The sequence below is a fragment of the Pelobates fuscus genome, chromosome 7 (genome assembly GCF_036172605.1).
Source record: "Pelobates fuscus isolate aPelFus1 chromosome 7, aPelFus1.pri, whole genome shotgun sequence".
NCBI classification, from domain to species: Eukaryota; Metazoa; Chordata; class Amphibia; order Anura; family Pelobatidae; genus Pelobates; species Pelobates fuscus.
Window position 1 is genome coordinate 69,369,346 of NC_086323.1, and position 22,546 is coordinate 69,391,891.

At 43.2% G+C, this 22,546-nt stretch overlaps 1 protein-coding gene across 1 annotated transcript in view; it reads left to right on the forward strand.

The window, feature by feature from the left end:
• EPHX4 (epoxide hydrolase 4) overlaps nt 1–13,992 on the forward strand; it is a 34,863-nt gene extending 20,871 nt beyond the window's left edge. The window contains exons 5-8 of the mRNA XM_063428060.1: nt 753–881; nt 3,129–3,232; nt 7,000–7,148; nt 13,201–13,992. Coding sequence (XP_063284130.1) covers nt 753–881; nt 3,129–3,232; nt 7,000–7,148; nt 13,201–13,435 — 617 coding nt within the window. The 3' untranslated portion in view covers nt 13,436–13,992. The remainder of the gene's footprint in view (nt 1–752; nt 882–3,128; nt 3,233–6,999; nt 7,149–13,200) is intronic.
• Nucleotides 13,993–22,546: the final 8,554 nt, after the last annotated feature.

The window sequence follows — 22,546 nt, forward strand, 5'->3', positions numbered from 1 at the left end:
TTTTTTTCGATTTTCTACGATTTTTTTTTTTTTATTATTATTATTTTTTTATTTTTTTTTACAAAATTACATTTTCTTTACCAGTTCAAGTGTCCGTCTAGCATTGCTGTTACAGATATTCTCTCAAGAATGTATATGTCGCTTTACTCAACTGTGCGTTCAGTAAAGATTGGCTGATATCTGACAAATTTCAACAAATTACATTCTGGCCAATCCTGCCCTTTATATTTTTTTATTATTATTTAAAGGACCACTCTAGTGCCAGGAAAACATACAGACCCCCTCCCGCCCGGCTCTGGAAAGGGGAAAAGGGGTAAAACGTACCTTGTTCCAGCGCTGGGCGGGGAGCTCTCCTCCTCCTCTCCGCCCCGTCGGCTGAATGCGCACGCGCGGAAGAGCTGCGCGGGCATTCAGCCGGTCGCATAGGAAAGCATTTACAATGCTTTCCTATGGACGCTTGCGTGCTCTCACTGTGATTTTCACAGTGAGAATCACGCAAGCGCCTCTAGCGGCTGTCAATGAGACAGCCACTAGAGGATTAGGGGGAAGGCTTAACCAATTTATAAACATAGCAGTTTCTCTGAAAAAAAAAATGGGTTAACCCTAGCTGGACCTGGCACCCAGACCACTTCATTAAGCTGAAGTGGTCTGGGTGCCTAGAGTGGTCCTTTAATAACTTTATTTTGAAAAATGACTAGAAGTCACATAGACTTCATTCAACTTCTCACTCTTTTGTCTTTTGTCTTTTATAGGTTACACCAAATGTGTCCTGGTTGGTCATGACTGGGGTGGGATGATTGCTTGGTTGGTTGCCATATGCTACCCAGAAATGGTGACTAGGTTGATCATCTTGAGTTTCCCCCATCCCACTGTGTTTACTGGTGAGTTGGAAAATATATTGCATCGATGAGTGAATTAGCTATTCTAACGCCCAGGTAATCCTCAAATAAGCTCTGCATGAATCTTGGAACAATATTTGTAAGGGACAGACCAATATACTTTTCAGGTAAAGTTAGAAAATAGCTAATTGTTTATTACTTATGGATTAATATTCAAAAAGAAACCAGGTTTTCCAATTTCCTTGTATTTCATTTTTTTTTGTCTTTCCAACCATAGACTCTGTAGACATTTAGGACATTTATGTCATTTGGAAACATAGGGGTTAATCGCGATCAATTACTGATAAACCACTAAAAACATTGCCGGATTCACAATCTCACCATTATGTTTTTTATGTTTTGGTGAAAATGCTAGCACAATGTATAGTTAAAATTTGTTTCTCTGTTATTTACAATTAAGTTGTATTTGCCATGACAGCTACCTTTTTAAAGGGTTACTCCAACCAATAAAAGGGGTTTTACGAAAATGCTGTTTTTTTAATTTTAATATTATTATTTATAAAGCTCCAACAAGTTCTGTAGCGCTGTACAAGGGGTGGACTAACAGGCACGTATTTGTAACCAGACACGTTTGACGCACAGGAACAGAGGGATTGAGGGCCCTGCTCAATGAGTTTACATGCTAGACAGAGTGGGGTATTGTGACACAAAAAGTAAGGGTAGGGTAGAAAGGTAGGTTGCTAGGATAGTATTCATTGAGGGCTTAGTGTTTTGTTTGATGACCGTTTCAGGAGAGGAATCAGGGTGCGGGGAGGGAAAGCTGTTCACAGTTTAACTGATATGCTTTTCTAAAGAAGTAAGTTTCCAAAGATTTTTTGACGGAGTGGAGATTGGGTGAGAGTCTAACAGAGAGGGAAAGGTCGTTCCATAGGAACATTGCATCCCTAGAGAAGTCTTTAAGGTGAGCATCAGAGGTAGGAGTACGAATAAAGGTTAGACCTAGGTCTCCAGCAGAGCGTAGTGGCCTAGATGGGACATATTTGTGTATCAGTGAGGATAAGTAGGTGGGAGCAGCATTGTGTGGAGATTTGTAAGCAAGTGTCAGGATCTTACAGTATCTTATATCTTATGGGAAGCCAATGGAGGGACTGACAAAGGGGGGAGGCGAAGGAAGTGCAGGCGGACAGGAAGATGAGCCCTGCCACCGCATTCATTATAGACTGTAACGGGGGAAGTTTTTGCCCATAGGGACCCTTCCTATAATGGCTGCATGGTGGACCTTTGTAGAATTAGTATTTTTGCAAACAGATGTTATTTAATAAAAGCAAAAGCAAACCCTTTCTTTTCAACCATTCACAGTCACTTTATGTTTCACAGTTGCGCCAAATCAAAGCCCTAGTCACCAGAACATGTTTTTTTAGCATGAGTATCATATAAAGGTAGTGTTGAGTATCTAACCTCTACTAGCCCACTTGCATGGCATTTCCTCAGGTAGAGAGCAGGGACTGCATACACAGACAAAAAAACAGTCTTCAATAGTTCTTGCCCTAGTTGCAGCTTCTGTTCTTGAACTGATTTATTTCTTCCGTGGACATTGTCCAGATCTATATTTTTAAGACTACACACTGACCTTGATGTGAGCTGCATGCTGCCTAGGGCAGAAGACAGCTGTTCAGATATAGGACAAGGCTAGACAAATCGAGACATGTAGTCATAACCTAGAGGAGAGTGTTTTTTATTTTATTAACCCATGCACTGTCTGGTCCTTTTGGAAGGCAGGCTGACTCCACATGTGCAAAATGATGGCAACACATGCAATGAAGGTGTTAATGTGACTACTTTTATTTGAATTTAAAAAAGTAATTAAATGCATCTGCTCCCAATTTAGTAATACATCATTTATAGCTTATGGTTCAGGCTAGAGGGTAATGCAAGGTAATAAGGTTTAATTAAAATAAAATTCAAACTGTTTAAGTACATCCTACAAATGTTAAAAGAACTTTGACCTAAGAAGTGTTTAGAAGGTGATGTAGCACACATTCAGTACATTGTTCCCTCTAAGTTCCTTTTTCATGAGTAATCATATCTGGGTTGTGTTTTTTTCCCCCTCTTTTTGTATTGATATATTTATATAATTATTTTTTTTCATATCTCAATGTTTTGGTGAAAAAAATATTTTGCAGCAAATTATTTTAGTAATTTACATTTTTTTTTATTTACATTTTTATTTATTTTGTGTTTTCTTTTTTTTAAATAAAAAAAAATAATTTATGTGCATTTTGGTTTCAGAATACATCCTACGGCACCCTTCACAATTGATTAAATCTGGTTACTACTTCTTTTTCCAAATGCCTTGGGTTCCTGAACTCATGTATACTGTAAATGATTACAAGGTGAGCTGATCTAGAACATTGCATTAGAAACCTCATTGATCAGACGTTTCCCTCAACCTTTTCTCTTTACAAATGTGTTTAATAACATTTGGTTCAATCTCTCTCCATAACCATTTTGCAGCTCACTTGCATTATACATTAAGTATTTTTGGCTTGACATGGCCATTAGTGCTGTGTCCTTCACATTATTTATGATATTTCATAGTGAAATGTGTGTTGTCATTTCTTTTAAAGAGGCAAATGTGCAAAGCTATGCATGTTTCATTTCTGTTGTCTACTTGCTGTGATCTCAAGTAATTGAAATCGTGACCTTGAATGGAAATTCTGTACACAACATAGTACAGGCGAAATGTTATAAATGTACATTATACTGTAAAAGTATTATCCCATCTATTGGTAAATTAAGATGTTTGTTACAAATGACAAGTGTAGAATGGAAAATACAGATTAAGGTTAAAAAATGAACAACTTCAAAACTTGTCAAGTCTACATGAAATCACCTGTTAAATAAGAATATAGAGATGTGGTCACATCATATAGGCTATTAATATGTAAGCCTATTGAAGTACTCCAGTATAGGTGAGTCCTGCACTTATTTTGACACTGAAGATGAGTATTCTAGTCGCACCACAACTACTTTAACTAACTAGTTACAGAGGCTATCCTGTAGTGTATGCTTCTCTGTGGTCATTCTAATGGAGCCGCCCTAGGAGTGGAGTAATGAAGCTCCCTTAAAGGAATCCAGATATACATAAAACAAGCATTTGTTCTTTATAGCATAGAATGTTACCAGACTAAACACAACCATTCTTTTTCCAGACATTTTGGGATCATCATAGCTTGGAGTATATGATCCCATTGCATGACAACATTGAAAGTTTATTTTACAAACGATAAATATTTAAGGTTTTTTTATTTAAAAAAAAAAAAGGGAATTATTGCTCCAAAACTAGATTGTAAATGAGATCAATGGAGGAGGGCTATCCCAGAGAAAGGGCTGAGAGAAGGACTTGGTTAGTGTCACGGGTTTGTGAGTCTATTGCTGTTATTCCTTCAATCTTCCACTAGTTCTAATTCCAGATGTGCTGAATATAGTTAAAGTATTCCCTTTGTGTAGAGTTTCCCCAATATAATGGACGCAACCAGTCGTATTGGGTAAAAGCAGCAATCTGAACTTTATTAGGCCACCCTCGGCTTCTTATGCAGTGCCCCTAGCATGGGGTTTCTAATACAAAATCACAGGGGTTTTCTTCCCATAAGCCATTGTGTTTGAGAGATAATTGAGCTCCAATTAAGCTAATTCAATTATCTCTGAAATAGGAAAATTACATACAATTTTTACATATCACAAAAATACATGACAACAGCATCGGAACCCCACAAAAATATATATTCCCGAATAGCCCCGATCTGAGCGCATAACATATCCAAAAAGTGCTCAGATCGGTTCGGTAAAACAAAACTTATGTTCGTGCATATGTGAACTGGTACCTGGTAGAGGTGGTATTTTCAATTTAAAAGGGGGTTAATTTGATTGTATGGGAGGTCAGAGGTTCTCCTAAATTCCTCTTTGAAGTTGGGACCCCAGTAGAGTTACTCTGTAAGGTGTGAGAAGTCACACATAAGTGGCCTGGAAGTCTGGGACATAATTGGGTCAAGACATGATATCTTAATTTTCTGCTGGACACCAAGACACATAGCACAATAGCTTTTACATAATAGAATTAAAACAATAGCTTTTATCCAGCTCAACATTTTACATAATAACTCAACATTAACACAATGTAGCCCTATATCCTATATATCATTTTAAAGTCTGTGACCAGGCCCATAGTCTGTAGGCAGGAGGCTAGCTGTTATGCCTCTCCAGCAGGCTGTGGCACTGGAGCTTCCGTGACAGCACAGAGGAGGGGACTGTGCTGCCTTTGGTGGTCCGTTACCAGCAGGCTTCGCCTGCCGACAACAAACCCTAAATATGCACAGAACTGAAATTAGCCAGGCTGGTACTAGTTCCGTTTCACAGTGAAACATTGCACACGCAAACTCAAAGTACCATGACAACTTCAAGTCACTAAAGTGGTCATGCTGCTTGGAGTAACCTTTTACTAATCCAGTTTCCATAAACAGTGTAGTACAGGCCCGGACTGGCCATCGGGCATAACGGGCATATGCCCGGTGGGCCGCGATGACCAGGGGTCGAGGCTGGCAGGGGAGGACACACAGCATCCTCACACACAGCACCCTCACACTAACAGCACACTTGCACATACAGCACTCTCACGCACACACAGCACCCTCAGACACACAGCACCCTTAGACATACACAGCACCCTCAGACACACGCAGCTCCATTAGACACATACACAGCACACTCACACTAACTGCACCCTTAGACACACACAGCACAATTAGACAAATACACAGCACACTCACACTAACAGTACCCTCACACACACACACACACAGCACCCTCAGACACACACACAGCGCCCTCAGACACACACACACAGCACCCACAGGACACACAGACGGCACCCACAGACACCCACAGACACACACACCACACCCTCAGACACACACAGCACATTTACACACACAGCACACTTACACACACAGCACCCTCACACACACTCAGCACCCTCACACACACACACAGCACCCTCACACTCAGCACCCTTAGACAAACACACAGCACCCTCACCCACACACAGCACCCTCACACACAGCACCCACACAGCCATTACCCTCACATAACCCTCAGGATCATCTAATCTACACACATACACAGTAGATCCCTATATACACTCTAAATCCTCTCTCTATATATATATATATATATATATATATATATACACACACACACACACACACACACACACACACACACACACTCTCTCATATACACACTTTGGGTCCTTTACACACTGCACCACCTACACACACTGCATTCCTGACATACAAACTCTGGATCCCCTATGCACACACTACATTCCTTGTTAGCAAACACATGCTACATTCTCTAAACACACACTCTCTACAAAACCTACACACACACTACAGTCGGTATGCACACACTCGCTACATCCCCAATACACACTATGCCCCCTATACACACACTCTCTACAGCCTAGCACGATACACTTTCCTGACCCTTTTGTCCTCTGGTATCCCACTTACTGAGACACCAGAGACAAGTTTAACCCCTTAAGGACCAAACTTCTGGAATAAAAGGGAATCATGACATGTCACACATGTCATGTGTCCTTAAGGGGTTAAAGCAAACACAGCGCAAGCATGTTATTAAATTTGCTTGCGCTGTGCAGAACACATACAGGGCCTTTGTCTCGTGCTAGAGCTCTGTGCATTGAACCAACATGCTCACTTTGAGAGGGGGCGTGCTTGTCATTAGTGATGACAAAACACACCCTCTCTGGCCCGCCCCCTTCTCAGGGGGCCGCTGTGATTGAAAAAATGCCCGGGCCGAATTTTTTTCACAGTCCGGCTCTGGTGTAGTAGTATTAAATCAAAATTGTTTAATATTAAACTATTGGATTTCCTCATTTTTATGTCCCAACCCCCTTTTTGCTTTCCTTGCTTTTTTAGATGTTAACCCATTCACCTATTTCCTATTCGGGTGAGTGCAATAAAGGCATCAGTAAATAAACTGAGAGACTTTTTTTTATAAACACAGCTCATAGATAAAGCATTTACAGGGAAGAGTTATTGAACCATGTGGTTTCACATTGTGTTTATTTTCTTGTTCACAGAATCTCAAAGACCTTTTTATTAGTAAGTCTACTGGCATTGGAAAGCATGGCTGCAGATTAACAGAAGATGAGCTGGAAGCGTACATCTATATCTTTTCCCAACCTGGAGCCTTGTGCGGTCCATTAAATCATTATCGGAACATCTTCTGGTGAGATGCACCAGGGGTCCTACTTTCCCATGTGTTGGCACAAGCCATTAGTTGAAGTGACTGACAGTAACATCAAATTAATTAAACCTGTTTATATTTACTGTATATTTAGTATTGGCAAAATGATGATTTCAGACTGTCAAAATATCAGAAATTGAAGATCTATATGAATAAATAAATCAAATATTTAAATTACAAAATCAAACCAAAAGAATTGTGAGGCAGGGGCAAGTGAAATGATAATGTAAATGTGGTATATTGTAGAGTCACTAAGTGCACTGTGCACCCACATTCTGACAATGACCCACAAACTCTGACATTTCACATACAGATATTTTCATACACATGGAAGATTATGGCCGAGCTCATTGAGTAAGTAGGTGGTGGGGACATAACAGGTAGTTTTTGAAATGGAACTATGACTATCTAAATAGGTAGAGTAACATTATAGTGTTGGTGTCAAAACTTAACTCTGATGCTGCTCTCTCTGTAGACGCTGGAACTCCTTTCGGCTGAACTTTGGGACACTGCGTGTGCACGCAATCGCGTGCACGCAATTATAGCTAGGGGGCATGCACCTTGTCCTTCCGTTAAGGAACAGTAGCGCATAAAATGTACTCCTAATATACTGGCTCTCTAATTACCCCAATTGGTTCTCTAACCTATCAACACATACCTTGGCCTATTTATGCCTCACATTGACATTACTTATTTGCCCTCTTGTGGTCTTTGTGGCCCAAGAGTGAGTTCCTATAGCTTTGACTTCTGATATCTGATATTGTTTTTCATTTATATATTACTCTGGTATCCTTGACCATTGGCTTTGTTCTACGTTTTTCCTTCTGTCTTCTGTCTGGACATTGGCCTGTCTGACTATTCTCTGCCTTTCTCTGTACACCTATGTACATTAAGTCCAGGCATCCCAAGGCCCGGTAATACGTCTTTAAGTGTATATGAAAAGCGCTCCATAGTTTGAGTGTTTGGATATTAGTCCTTGACAGTTAGGAAGACATGTTCATTTAGGGGAAATCTACCATAATATTTAATTAATGCAAAGAGACAGTTTCTATCTAAAGTTTTAGATCAGGATAGGGGATGTATTTACCAAAGAGGTGCATGGCAAACATGATTAAAGGGACACTGTAGGCACCCAGGCCACTTTAAGTGGTATTGTCCCTTTTGCACCTAGTGCTGCAATGTAAAACTTTGCAGTTCCATAGAACTGCAATGTTTACATTGCAGCTCTAAGTCTGCCCTAAGTGGTTGTCTACCAGACAGCCACTAGAGGGCTTCTGTAATCGAAACTGACTTTTGGTCCGTTATCTTTCGCTGGACGTACTCACGCTTTGCACGAGGACCTCCAGCGTCAGATTTTTGCCGATATTAAACCGATCCACTCTGTAAATTATTTTGCATTGAGCAGTTAATATCAGTGGTATATCTACTAAAAGCTAAAGTGTATCTTATAGCTAGGACCCTGCTAATATGCAGGTGTAGAATGACAACTATCCTCATTCTCTATATGTCCTACTAGCATATGTGTTTCTACAGATGACTAACCTGTCTGGAATAAATAAGCCAATCAAAGCAATTAGTTGTCACTGGGAGCTGGCTTTGTCATTTCTACAAGAATTTAAATCTCATTCAGCACATACGCTGGTAATTGTTTCTATAACATCAACAGATGTGTTGACTGTATTCATGTTTTTTTTTTTTTTTTTTTTTTTTTTTTTTTTTTTTTATTTTTTTTTTTTAAATTCTTTATTTTTGCGTGCACAAGACTTATACATGGTGCAACATATGCATCGTTTGAGAGGGTAACAGGCTTTAACATTGGGTAAATAATGCATTTGATAAGTTTTAGCACAATTTTTGTTTTTTGTTTAGTATAACATGCGTAAGATCCTAGGTCGAGGTTGGGGTCGTATAGGGGTTTAGTCGTGCAATTCGTCTGCGGGTGCGGTACCTAGGTCATGGGTCAGTGTCGGAGGCGTGACCCAATAAGTGTTAGAAAGTAGTTGCGTGGAGGTGCGTAGTGGTGCTAGGGCCCGTGTGGGTGCACTGGGTGTTGTTTTGTCGGTCAGGTAGTCTGGTGAGTGGTACAGGTGCTCATTTCTACTTTCTGAAGTGGCCTGGTCGTCTAGTTCCACTGGAGACCACTCGTGAGAGGTGGTGGCCCTAACCTAGGGGCTGTTGGGGGGGGGGGGTAGGTTTTGGCTTAGGCTATGGCTTGTGGTCTGGTAATGAGGCATCGCGCCAGCGTCACCGGCTATCTCCTCTAACTTGCGGTAAACGGGTAGTAACGTAAGCTTCAGCATTGTATTGCGGGGAAGGTGGGGAGAATACAGGTTGTGTTAGGCAAGGCATATGGGTATTGCCGTTGAGCGGGCATGGGTAAGAGACCTCTCTCCCCCTGTCCGTCAGGTGGCTTGCGTGTCCATTCTCTGCCCTCTTGGCACAAACGTTTCCGAGACATCTGGATTCCAGACGTGGGGAGTGCCCGGGTTGGGCAAGTTTTGTAGGCCCAATTTTGCAAGCAGTGTAGGGGCCTCAGTCCCTGAGGTGAGTTTATGGGTGGTCCCCTGGTGGGTGATGAGCAAGGAGCGAGGGCTTCCCCATCTATATGGTATCCCCGCTGTGCGTAGGTGGCTGGTTAGTTCTGTCAGCGACTTTCTCCACTGGAGGGTGGCCTTGGATAAGTCCTGATAAAAAGTTAATTGGGCTTCCTCGAAGTCAAGCGGGGTCTTACCCCTGATTGCGCTCATGATGTGCCCCTTGTCTTGGGGTAGGATGCAACGGACGATGACGTCTCCGGCTAGCGTTGCTGCGGCTCTGGGAGGCGTGGGTAGGCGGTAAATCCCTGCAAAGGCGAGTTTCTTTGTTACTGCAGTAGGGAGTAATGATTGTGTGAGTCGCCTCACGTAATGCGGTAGATCCTCTTTGCTCACTGATGCCGGGATGCCTCTAATTTTGATGTGGTTGCGCCGGTTTTTATCCTCCTGCGCCGCCACTTGTATTGCTAAGTGTTGCTGGTCGTGTTGTAGTTGGTGGAACGAGTCTTGTAGCGTAGAGATTTCTCCCTGTATTGTTTTGACTTGGTTTTCAGTGGTTGTCACTTTTTCTGTGATCTGTTGCATGCTAATTTTGAGCGCAGGTAGGTCTGCTGCCAGCAGGCGTTGTATATCCTGCAGCATAGTTTGCATCTGCTGCAGGTCCTGCTTGGTGGCTGGGTCTGCTGTTCCCTGTGGGGGTATGGGTTTAGTGGTTGTGATCTGTATGGGCTGTGGGGTTCTCTGAGTGTCCCCCTGAGTGGTTTGTGCAGGTGAGGTGTCTGCCTGTGGGGGGTCTGAGCCCTGGTCGGGCGCCATTTTGGCTGGGGTTTGTTTCTGTAGCAGTGCCCCTATATCAGGCTGTGCTGTGGCAGTACCTTGGTGTGGTCTTTGTGATCTGCGCCCCATCTCCTCATGGGATTGGTCAGGGTCCTGTGGATGATCGTTGCTTGGGTCTCCCAGGCTCTCTCCGCCCCACAAGTACTCCAGGCCGCGGTAGTTTGGCGTGTAGTAGGCCCGGATTTTCGTTTTGGGCTTTGCCTGCCTCGGATTGTACTTAAATGGCATCGGGCGATGCAGAATGATCTCCCCCGGGCAATGCAAGTATTTATTTGCGTGGATGGCATGTAGTTTTGGTGATGTTTGACGGATTCAGTTTGAGTCGCCCAGAGCTGCTAGAAATGGCGTCCGTCTCGCTCCGCCGGTAAGCCCCGCCCCCCCTGTATTCATGTTTTAAATTGGCCTCCTAAGAAATGACTTTGGGAAAACATTAAGTTAATAAGAAGGTTAATGAAATTATCTGGTGTAACTGATATGAATACATTGGCAGTTTCTAACTACGAAGATCTGAATACAATAATTTGGAAAGTTAGTATCAAGCTTCTAAATTGTGTACTGAAAAGATCCTTGTAGATGATTAGGGACCCAGAAAGGCTTTGTCACGGGGGTCGTACCCTAACTTACAGGAATGGCAAATCCCACAAAAAGAGTTACTATATAGACATATAATCGGGCATTAGAGTGGCTGGACTTAACATTAATACAGATAAAGACAGAGTCAGGAATAGCCAAGGTCAGGCATATAGAAATACGGATAAACGGAATAACAAGCCGAGTCAGGATGCCAGGTATACACAAAGTCAAAAACAAGCCAAGGTAAATATCAGGATATAACAAGAGAGACTTACTATGAGCACTAAGATGTATCAGGACAGAAACCATGATAGGGCAAGGAACAAGGGTCCAAATTAGCTTTATATAGGCTAACATTAATTCGGATTGGTCCACATCATCTCTGCAACTCAAAAATAATTGATAATGAGGACGCCTGGATGATGTCACTTTAAGGGCGGGCGCACAGTATTTGAATTATTAAAGAGGCACCAGTAAAACGGGCAGCATCTATTATAATGCAGGGGAGAATACAGCTAACAGGATTTTGGTCTGTGCGAGCCAGGAGAAGGAGCTGTTCGCTGGGCCAAACGGTAAGTATTCCCTGCTCAGGCTGCATGACCGGAGGAGGGGTGTAGCGCGGTTGCGCGAGCCGAGAGCAGTAGTTTGGGTGCCAAGAACAGGTAAGTTTGTGACAGGCTCCCAGGAGGGGTTTGATTGTTGCTAGAAAAAATAATGCTTAAAGTGAACCTCTAATGTAAAAATCCACTAACTTTACATCACCCCCATATACATTGAATACAACATATTACAAAGATACATGATATTGATATATATTTTCCTCATCTCCATTCCAGCACCACCATTGTCAGTGCTTTGTAGATGTTACTCTTCATGTAACACCCACCTCCAGCCCGTCTCCTGGTCTCTTTTATTTGCCCTGGTCATGGTAAACCACCGCAGTAACTCCAACAAGTTGGCTTAGTTGCTCACATACTGGCATCTGAATGGAGTGACATTAACCGATCCTTTCCTATACTTCCAAGCCAGATAGCAGTGTCTGTTAGGGAGTTTCAATAGCAACCACAGCGCGTGTAGTGTGGTTGCTATGGTTGATAGAGCAGAAGAGGTAGGACTTTTCTGCTCTCCATAATTAGTCAAATTGTCGGAATGGAGTCTAATAGAGTCTGCCCTATTTTTAAAGATTTTTCTTCCAGTCTACACATGTGCTAGGAAATCTGCTAGCACAATGTATAGATTCAATGTAATGCTCTTTCAAAAGAGCATGAATGGTTTGGGGGGGTGACACGTATCCTTTAATGCATGCTTTCTCTCCACTTTGGTTCACCTGCCAATGCATATGAATATTAACATATTTGGCCAATGAATATTAGGATAATAACAGTGTTCTTCTTTTCAGATGTACAAAACTGTTGCAATCCAGTCTTAAAGGGCCACTCCAAGTACTGTAACCATTGCAGCACACTGTAGTGAATATGATGCCAGGCGTGCCCTGACAAACCCCTAAATTTATACAATCAAACCGTCTTAGAGCAGTTTGATTTCCCCATCTCTTCTGCTCTAAGGAGCAAGAAGCTTATGCTTGGAGCTTCGATTTGCTCTCATAAGCTAACCCTTGCAATGCAGGTCCAGTTCATTGGCTGAAAATGTCAGTTGTTCTCTCTCAGCCTACATTGCCGCATATGGCTACGGCATTAGGCTTCTGGCTCCCTGAGGAGCAGCAAGCTGTGCCTGGAAAAACCCAGGTAAGAAGTCAAAGCATTCTAAAATGGATTGTCTCTCTATACATCTATATGGAGTGGGCGGGGGGCATAAGTACCACAATGCATTGTAGTGGTTATGGTGCTTAGAGTGTTGCTTTAATTGGGAATGTGGTCCTAAACCATAAATTATTTTATATAGAGTTTAATATCATAAACCATGTATTACTCATTTATAAATAGATACACACATCATGTTCTGGATCAATTTATAGCATGTTTACTTGTTGCTACAACTAATGGGGTTTAACTGTCTGTAAGGTATATGGGTGAATTGCATTAATGTTATCCTAAATATAGTAATTATGTTTTTATCTATTTTATTTGCAGCTGTCTGCCATTAAAAATCCACCAGGTCACTATGCCAACCCTGCTGTTATGGGGGGAAGAGGATGCCTTTGTTGAAGTCGAAATGGCAGATTTGACAAGAGAATATGTGAAGAATTATTTCCAGCTCTCCATATTATCGAAAGCCAGCCACTGGCTCCAACAGGACCAGCCTGAGCTGGTTAATAATTTAATATGGACCTTTCTAAACGAAAACAGATTTCGTGCAAAAGACTGACCTGGTACACTGATCGGACTAGAGAGCTGCCCTTCTTTCAGGCTAGGTATCGTTTAAAGACCACTCGTTACCTAGCAGAGAGGGTATTCTCAAACAGTGGACCATTTCACTGAATATGGTCACTATAGTGTGTCTAATATATGCGGGTGGTCACTTGCAACCTCTTTCTGAAGGAGTAAAACTTCCATCATGCTTTGGTTTAAGGGAGTTTTAGTGTAACAGTAGCAGGCATGCAGGTGGCACAACGTCTAACATCACTGTGTAAACAGAGCAACTTGTTGTAAGCTGTCATTTGTTAATGCCAGTTTAACGTGTAGTTTTATACTTTGCACATTCGCACCTGCCTTAACATTTCTGAGTTTACACTGTACAACAAAAAGGTCATTGGAATCTCTTGACAACTTCTGTTCTTTTCAATTGTTGTGTGGTGCCTTGTAAATCTTTCTAATATTACAATACAGGGGTGCCATATACCAGCTGGTCATATGGAGATATAATTTAATTATTATTTTTTTACTACATTTTGTAACATAAATAAAGGAAACACATATTGTCATAACACCAAAACATGTCTCCATTGCTTCTTTGTCTAAAAAAATGAAACAGCCCCAATTTGCTTTAGTATAACATTTGGTTATGGTTACTGAGAGAAGACACAACTGTAAACTATAGTGGACGGGTTTTAGTCATGTTGATATTTTGATTCTATTTTGCGAGTGGTATTCAGTTAGTCAAGTGCATATGGGTCCTAAAACAAGTGCATAACTCACAAGTGTCTGCTTTTTCCAGGAAAATAGCCAGGGGATGCACCCCGATATTTGTCGCAAGACGCAGGAGCTCTTGCTGAGCACGTCTGGTCTGTTTGGCAGGCTCTGCCCCCTCCTCAATCTTTTTATGACTACGTGAGGCCTTTCACATAATGATTTCTAAACATAAACAAAATTACTCTATAGACTCTCTCAAAAAACAGTGACTGTCTGCCCCCCAAAAATTAACCTGAGGACTCCTCCACGGCTTCCAACTTCCACACCTGGAGGCATAATGAGGCTTCATTGGATAATGCCTAAAGAGCTTACACGGCTTGCTCACTGTCTGCTAGCTGTGGGCTCCTCGCAACTCAAGGGCTTTATGATGGCCACAAGGGATGGCATTGCAGCTTCACACAAGACCATGCCTAGCCTGCAATCTTTTGTGGCAGCTAAAATTGATAAATGAAAGCAAAGTTCAGTGAAAGCAAAGATTCAGACCTTGGGTGCAAAAACAGACAATTTGGGAAAACAAGATGGAGGAAGTTAGTAACGAATAACAGGAAATTAAGTGCAATGAGACAAAAAATGTTAAAGGGAGCAGCGTTCCGGGCTGGCTAATATCAATTCTGTGCAACTTTCATTGCACAGAACTACATTCATTGACTGAGAGTGGTCAGCTGTCGCTGTCAACGAATGATTGGTGACTGCCGTGGCTCTACAGAAGCCTGAAGCACATCAGTGGACCACCAAGGAGCACAACACAGCATTCATTGGCTGAGAACAGTCAGCTCATGCTCTCAGCCAATGAATGGTGATGGCTGTGGCTTCTGCGGTTCTGCAGAAGCACATCACCGAACCACCAGGGAGCAGGTTATCAGGGAGCTGGGCCAGAGTACTGTAGTGGTTATCCTCCAGTAACTCTCTAATAGCCAAACTGGGGGAAAAAAAGGAATCCAGCTGTTTTAGCAACTTTAATTTTCTGGTCCAAAATTTACAGTTGGGATGTCAATTCTGCACACTTTCTAATTTTAGTGAATAAATCCCCTCTACATCAATTTAAATGGTCATTTTATGGTAACTGTGTCTAGGAATGACTGTGCCACTGCAATGTCTTTTACTGTAACTCATGTATTTAATGATGCAATTGATTTTTTTCTCTCTCTGCACTGCTCACTAGTCATGCAATACAAGACATCATATGCCACAAAGTCAAAAATATGTCTGAGCTATTCTGTGTCTATTGATCTTCAGACAAAGGCACAAGTATTACTGAATTCATGCAATTATGATAATTTGCATTTATTTGTGGGGTTTTGTTCCTCGTGGCTGCAGTATAACAGTAGGTAACTTACTGATTTGTTGGGAGTATACATATGGCAGGACATTACTTCATTTGCATGTTTTTTGCTATATGTAGCCAAAAGGTAAAATGTTTCACGTTAAAGGAACACTCCAATTAAAATATATGCAGATTTAGATTACTGCTTCCCCCCCCCATTTCTGGACTGAAAGTGTTAAAATCAAGTAAATTCATCTTTCCAAAGCCAGAACAGTCTCCTACCAGCAACCTCGGTCCTCCTCCTGTGAAGTCATCATTATTGATTAATTGTTCCCAATCAGATGCTTCTCATAGAGAAGTATTGAGACACAATGCAATCACTGCAATATCCCAACTTACCTTCTCATAAAAAAACATTGAAACAAATGCTTTTCAAGCAAAAGCACGAATATGAACACTTTTTCAGTTATAAAATAGAAGTATAACGTGTTTGAAGCAAGGGCTACAAAGCGAACGTATAAACATATCACAACATAGAAATGTTGTGTATAGATTGCTTTGCAGACAAACCACTAAAATTATGTAATTTTACACAATTTTTATTTCACAAATGTTCAAGAGGCAGTCATCAAAAATGGTATAGTTGCCCATTCCCCTCTCACAGGATAGGTATCATTAAGAAAAGGTTAAAAACATTTGTATTTTTCACCTATTTGTATTGGAATGATTCACACAAGGTCTAAAATGTTAGTATACAAGCAAAAACATGTTTTGTTTTTTTCTCAAATAGAGTAAGTGTGGTGATAAATATTGATAAATACAATGAATCCATGGTCCAATACTGTGCTTATAAATATTTGCAAGGATCTCCAAAAGCATTATACGCTTTGCAACGTACTGAAAATGGAAACAAAATGTAAAACCAATGTCTACTTTGCGTGGGACCGTTCATATTTTTAGGTCCTTTCCTGCTGTCCTTATTTAGTTCCCTGATGTCCCACATTGGGGGACACCAAAGAACTGTCCCTGGCAGCACAGCACAAGCACAAGGGGTTGTCATGAGAGCTGGCTGACCAGGCTAGAGTGTGCTACAGAAAAGCTGCGGATCTAAAATATGCACAATATTATTATTATTAGCCTTGACTCTCAATTCCTGGGGCTATGTGCACAGTGAAGATGTTCCTTACTGAAGTTCCTGCACTCTGAAATCACATGTTGGAGCTTCAACGATTGCAGATTGCATATCGTGGCGGCAGTGAGGGGGTTGAGGGGACAGTGGATGTGGCTCTGCATGGTAGGAACGATTTGCTTATATTCTCCTTGCTCTGATTGCCCATCCAGACCATTAACCCCCTGCCCTCCTATGGCTGCTCTATTCAATCTACCACGGAGCAGAATCCCTCCATTTATTTCCACTGCTACTAATCTCACTGTAATATTACTATTATTATATTATTTATTTCCAAAAGCCCATCTCTCCCAGATTCCTCCTGTTAACACGGGATACTGTGCATTGTACCCCAGTCTCTCCTCTTCCAGCACCTATAGACCCTGATCCATATATAACACATTCCTCTTGGATTATTGGATCCCCTCTCCACAACCTTTTATGTGTATTCCTGATTTCAGTGGGAGATCCTGGATATCTATATTTTTGCCCAAAGCATCGCCCTTGTCGAGTGCATCGTTAGTGCAGCTGGGATAAAGGTCCACACAGGGAGTGCTTCAACAGCGGAATTAGACATATGGAGGGGCTGGGGCAGAAATGAGACACATTGAGGTGCGGCCCAGGGCAGTTTTGTCATACCTCCTCCCGGCCCGCGCTTCTCTGGTCCCGCCGTCCGTCCTGTCCCTGCACGCTGTGCAGACGCCCAGCCGAAATCGTGCACGTGCGCACACCCGGGTGCGCGCGCTTTTACGAGCTAGGGGGCGTGCAACTTGTCTCCGGCTTCTTAAAAGTGAAGTACCATTTTTTACCTTTGAACTGACACTCTATTTATATCTATTTAATTACTGCCCTATTATGTTCCCTAGCCTATCAGCTCTCACTTAGCCCTATTTATACCTCCCTCTTTCATCACTTCCTTGCGCTGTTGTGGTCTCTTGTAGCCCGACAATGCGTTCTGTTGGTTTGTCTTTTTTGGTATCTGGCTTGTTTTCCGGTTATCCGTACTTCTGGCATCCTTGACCCTAGGCTTGTTATTCGCTTTTTCTTCCGTCTCCAATCCTGACCTTGGCTCGTCTGACCTTTTCTATTCTCATCCCTGTATTTTTTCACGTTAAGTCCGGCCATTCGAAGCACCGGTAATACGTCTGGCTTTGTGTACCTTTTGAATCCCTTAGTTTGCGTGTTGGGGAGCCTAAACTTGACAAGTTTTCACACGAGGCCCGGGGGTTTCTAGTTACGCCTCTGTCCCCAGCCAAATTTCTTCTCATCAAATAGGATGAATTAAACTCCTAATAAGCTGATAGCAACTACACTTTTGCAAACCAGACTGTGTGCATTGATCTACCAAGCCACTGCCATCTCTCCTAGTTGTGCCCATTGAATGGATGATCTCATACTGAAAAAGAGGTAGTAAAACTAACTCCTTTTGGAATATCAGAGGGCAGGCTTGTAGCTACAGAGATTTTTGAAGATCACTGCAGTTATAGAAAGACACATACATCTCCTATTTTAGCCTAAAACCTGTCATTCCAATTCAGTGAATAAACCCCTCTTGAAAGTATATAGTACAAAATCTAACACCCTTATATAAGAAGTGGAATTAACACAAAGTGCAGACAAACCCCTCAAAGAAGGTTTACCTAAATTTAAAATCTCCCAAGACTGTATAAGAATATGACAGGACTCCTCCAGGTCCTCAAGAGTATAAAAGCACAGTGCGCTTTAGGTTGCACTCACAAGATTATAATTGATTGTAAGCGCATCACATGGTGTATGATGAACGAAAAATCCTCAGACACGATAAAAGGGCATATAGGAGAGAGTAAAAAAATAAACAATAATAAGTGAAGACCAAGGGTTCCCAACCCAGTCCTCAAGTACCCCCTATCAGTCCAAGATTTAGGGATTACCCTGTTGTTTCTTAAGTGTTTTTTTCTAGAAACACCTTAAACACAACTGGGTCATTTCTAAATCCTGGACTGTTAGGGGGTACTTGAGGACTGGGTTGGGAACCACTGCTGTAGACCATATAAAAAGAACTTAGCGCTTTAATAGGTTACACTTACAAATCTCAAGTGGTATCAAAGCACATCAAGTCTCAGAAGATGTAGTCTCTGGCTGGATTCCAAGAACAACACTTCAAGACGACTGGCTAAAAATTCAGGCAATTTATTGTACAACATAAAAATAAATAAACCATTAAATAAAACTCTCTACTGGTAGCTCAAACCCTACGCGTTTTGTCCGTCTATTACCTGGACTTCCTCAGGGGTTCATTAGTCATCCGATCTCCCGTGTATGAGATCACATTTGTATTATCTAATATGTAAATACACACAGTGCTGTATTTACCATGGGGGCTAACAAGGCATTTGCTTTCAGTGACTCTTCCAAGTAGGGCAGCAAAAACGCTGCCCCAACAGATGCCTGGTTAGCCTCGTCAGTGGCAGAACTACCACCGGTTCAGCCGAGGCCTGCATGGTCAGGGGGCCCATGCACTTAAGTCCACCCGATGTCTGTTATTTCTTTGTTCCTGGGCAGGGGCCCTGTCGCGCGCTGCGGCCCTTTAAGAGTGTGACTGGGCTCCTGTAGTATCTGCCAGCTAGGGGGAAGTGTTAAACAGCAGATCATTTCCTTCCAGCGTAAATAAAGAGGGAGGGAGGAGGAGAAGGCACAGACAGACAGCATGGAGTGATTTCCTACGGGGAAAAAATCTGACGCTGATGGTCCTCGTGCATAGCGTGAGGATGTCCAGCGTCAGATAACGGATCAAAGGTCTGTTTCGATTCCGGAAGTCCCTCGTCTAGTGGATGTCTGGTAGACAGCCACTAGAGGAGGAGTTAACGTTCAGAGGTAAACTGCAATAATTACCACTGTAGGGTTAAGGGGACATTGCACCCAGACCACTTCAATGAGTGGTCTGGGTGCCTATAGTGTCCCTTTAACACTCTGCTTCTACATATTGCAGAGCAGTTTCCCATTGACTAAAACTTAATTTTTCTTAATTGTTTCATTCAATAAATCTTTCGTTTTTAAATATGCATTTTAATTTATTTCAACTATGTATATGGGACATATACTTAATTTGTGTCAGGTCAGGGGGACATGACCTTCCCTTGATCCACCAGTTTAACTGCTTCATTTTTCACATAAAGATGGTTAATGATGCCAAGCAAATTCAAGGTTCGGGAGCCCCTAAACAACCCATGAGCCCTAGGTGGCCACCAAGGTTTCCCTCGGTTAGTCTTGCTTTGTGTATCTTTCTTCCACAGCCCCTACTGTCGGTCTCTTTATTTCACAAGCCCCTACTGTCTCTCTCTTCCACAACCCCCTACTGCCTGTCTCTTTATTTCACAAGCCCCTACTTTCTCTCTCTTCCACAACCTCCTACTGTCTCTCTATTCCACAACCTCCTACTGTCTGTCTCATAGGCGTGCGCACGGGGTGTGCCGGGTGTGCCTGGGCACACCCTAATCCCCGCGGCACGCCTGTGAGTCCTGCAGGAACGCTGTTCCCGCAGGTACTCTGCCGCCCCCAAATGCTTTCCTCCTCCTCCCCCCGTCATGGGGGGGAGCAAGAGGTGATGGACACCCGTACCCCCCCCCCGGTCGGGCGGCTCTCTCCATACAACAAGCGGCGAGGGAGCTGTATGCTCTCTGCTCCCTCTCGCCGCGCGCCGTTTGCTGATAATGGGAGCCGGAATATGACGTCATATTCCGGCTCCCAGCTACAGCAGACAGCCCGCGCGGTGAGAGGGAGCAGAGAGCACACAGCTCCCTCGCCGCTTGTTGTATGGAGAGAGCCGCCCGACCCACTGGACCCCAGGGACAAGACCACGCCAGCTCTCCAGGTAGGGAGGCTGGGTGGCCAATTTTTGTAAAAAAAAAAAAAAAAAATTGTCAATGTGTGTGAGTGTGTGTGTCTGTGAATGTATGTATGTGTGAGTGTCTGTAAGTGTGTGTGTGTCTGTGAGTGTATGTGTTTGTAAGTGTGTATGTGTGTGTCTGTGTGCCTGTAAGTGTGTATGTGAATGTATGTGTGTGTGTCTGTGAGTGTTTGTGTGTGTGTCTGTGAGTGTATGTGTCTGTAAGTGTGTGTGTATGTGTGTCTGTGAGTGTATGTGTCTGTAAGTGAGTGTGTGTCTGTGAATGTATGTGTGTGTGTGTGTGTCTGTAAGTGTGTGTGTCTGTGAATGTATGTGTGTGTCTGTGAGTGTATGTGTCTGTAAGTGAGTGTGTGTCTGTGAATGTATGTGTGTGTGCCTGTAAGTGTGTGTATGTGTCTGTAAGTGAGTGTGTGTGTATGTGTGTGTGCCTGTAAGTGTGTGTGTGTGCCTGTAAGTGTGTGTGTGTGTGTGTGTCTGTGAATGTATGTTGTGTGTCTGTGAATATATGTGTGTGTGTCTGAGTATGTGTGTGTGAGTGTGTGTACGCGTATATATATATATATATACATATATACACACACACACACACACACACACAAGTGTATATTTTTTTTGGGGGGGTGGGAATCTTGGGAGAGATCCCACACTTTATTCCCCAGGACTTGACCCCTGCCGGCAGGGGAGATCTCCGGATCTCCCCTGTCGGCTCATGCAGAGCTGGCGCTATCTAAGCGCCGGCTCTGCTCTTAGCCTCCATGGGCCGGCGGGGAGATCAAAGATCTACCTCACCAGCAGCATGGAGGGAGGCAGGAGAGGACCCGGGGAGCTCTAGACAGAAGCTCCGCCAGGTTCCTCTCGCGAGATCTGAGCGTTGCCGCGGCAATGCTCAGATCTCGCGAGAGTGAACTCTAGCCCCGCAGGCTAGAGTTCACTCTCCCTTGGACAGCAAGGATCCCCCCTTCCTACATAAGGTAAGAAGGGAGGGGGTTATTTACTAATCTGCCCCACCTTCACAATCCCTCCAAGCATACAGCACACACACACACACAGCACCTACACACATACAGCACCCTAACACAAACAGCGCGCACACACGGCACCCTCACATACACAGCACACAAACCGCACCCTCACACACACAGCACACTAACAGCACCCTCACAAACACACACAGCTCCCTCACACAAACAGCACACTCACACACAGCACAATAACAGCACCCTCACAAATACACGACACAAACAGCACCCTCACACACACATATCACACAAACAGCACCCTCACACACACAGCACACTAACAGGCCCCAAACACACATACACAAACACCCTCACACACAGCACACTACCAGCACCCTCACACACAGCACCCTCACACACATAGCACACTACGAACACCCACACACACACAGCGCACCAGCAGCACACACACACAGCAGTATATGTATGTGTGTGTATGTATGTATATATATATATATGCGGCGTGTGTTTGTGCTTTAGGGTGCACACCCTAATGCAATAGGCTGCGCACGCCTATGGTCTGTCTCTTTTTTCCACAACCTCCTACTGTCTCTCTCTTCCTCAACCCCCTACTGTCTGTCCCCGACAATCTCCCTTCTATGTGTCTTCCTCTCTACCCATTTTCTTTGGGTTTGACTCTCTCCCACAATCCTGATTTCCTTTTCAGACCCATTTACGGACGGGGTAGCTTATTATCTGTGACGGCTGCTGTGTGAGCCATTGACTCTTTACCGACTAGTGCCAGCGTCACGTGTGTCCCAAAGTTCACTATCAGAGCGGCAAAGTGAAGACCCCGCCCGCTAAGCCGTGCTGTCCAATGAGAAGCCGCCTGTCTCAGAACGCTCCCTGCCATTTGTTCGAGGTTCTGTTTTCGGAGCTTAGCTTCCGCGTATGACGTCACGAAGCTGGGGACGCTTCCCAGCAGTAACGCACAAACCCACCTGCGGGCTCTAACCAGGTATCCGCTCCGCGGGGACCCGGTTACCTGGCGACGGGCCGAGCTTGGTGTA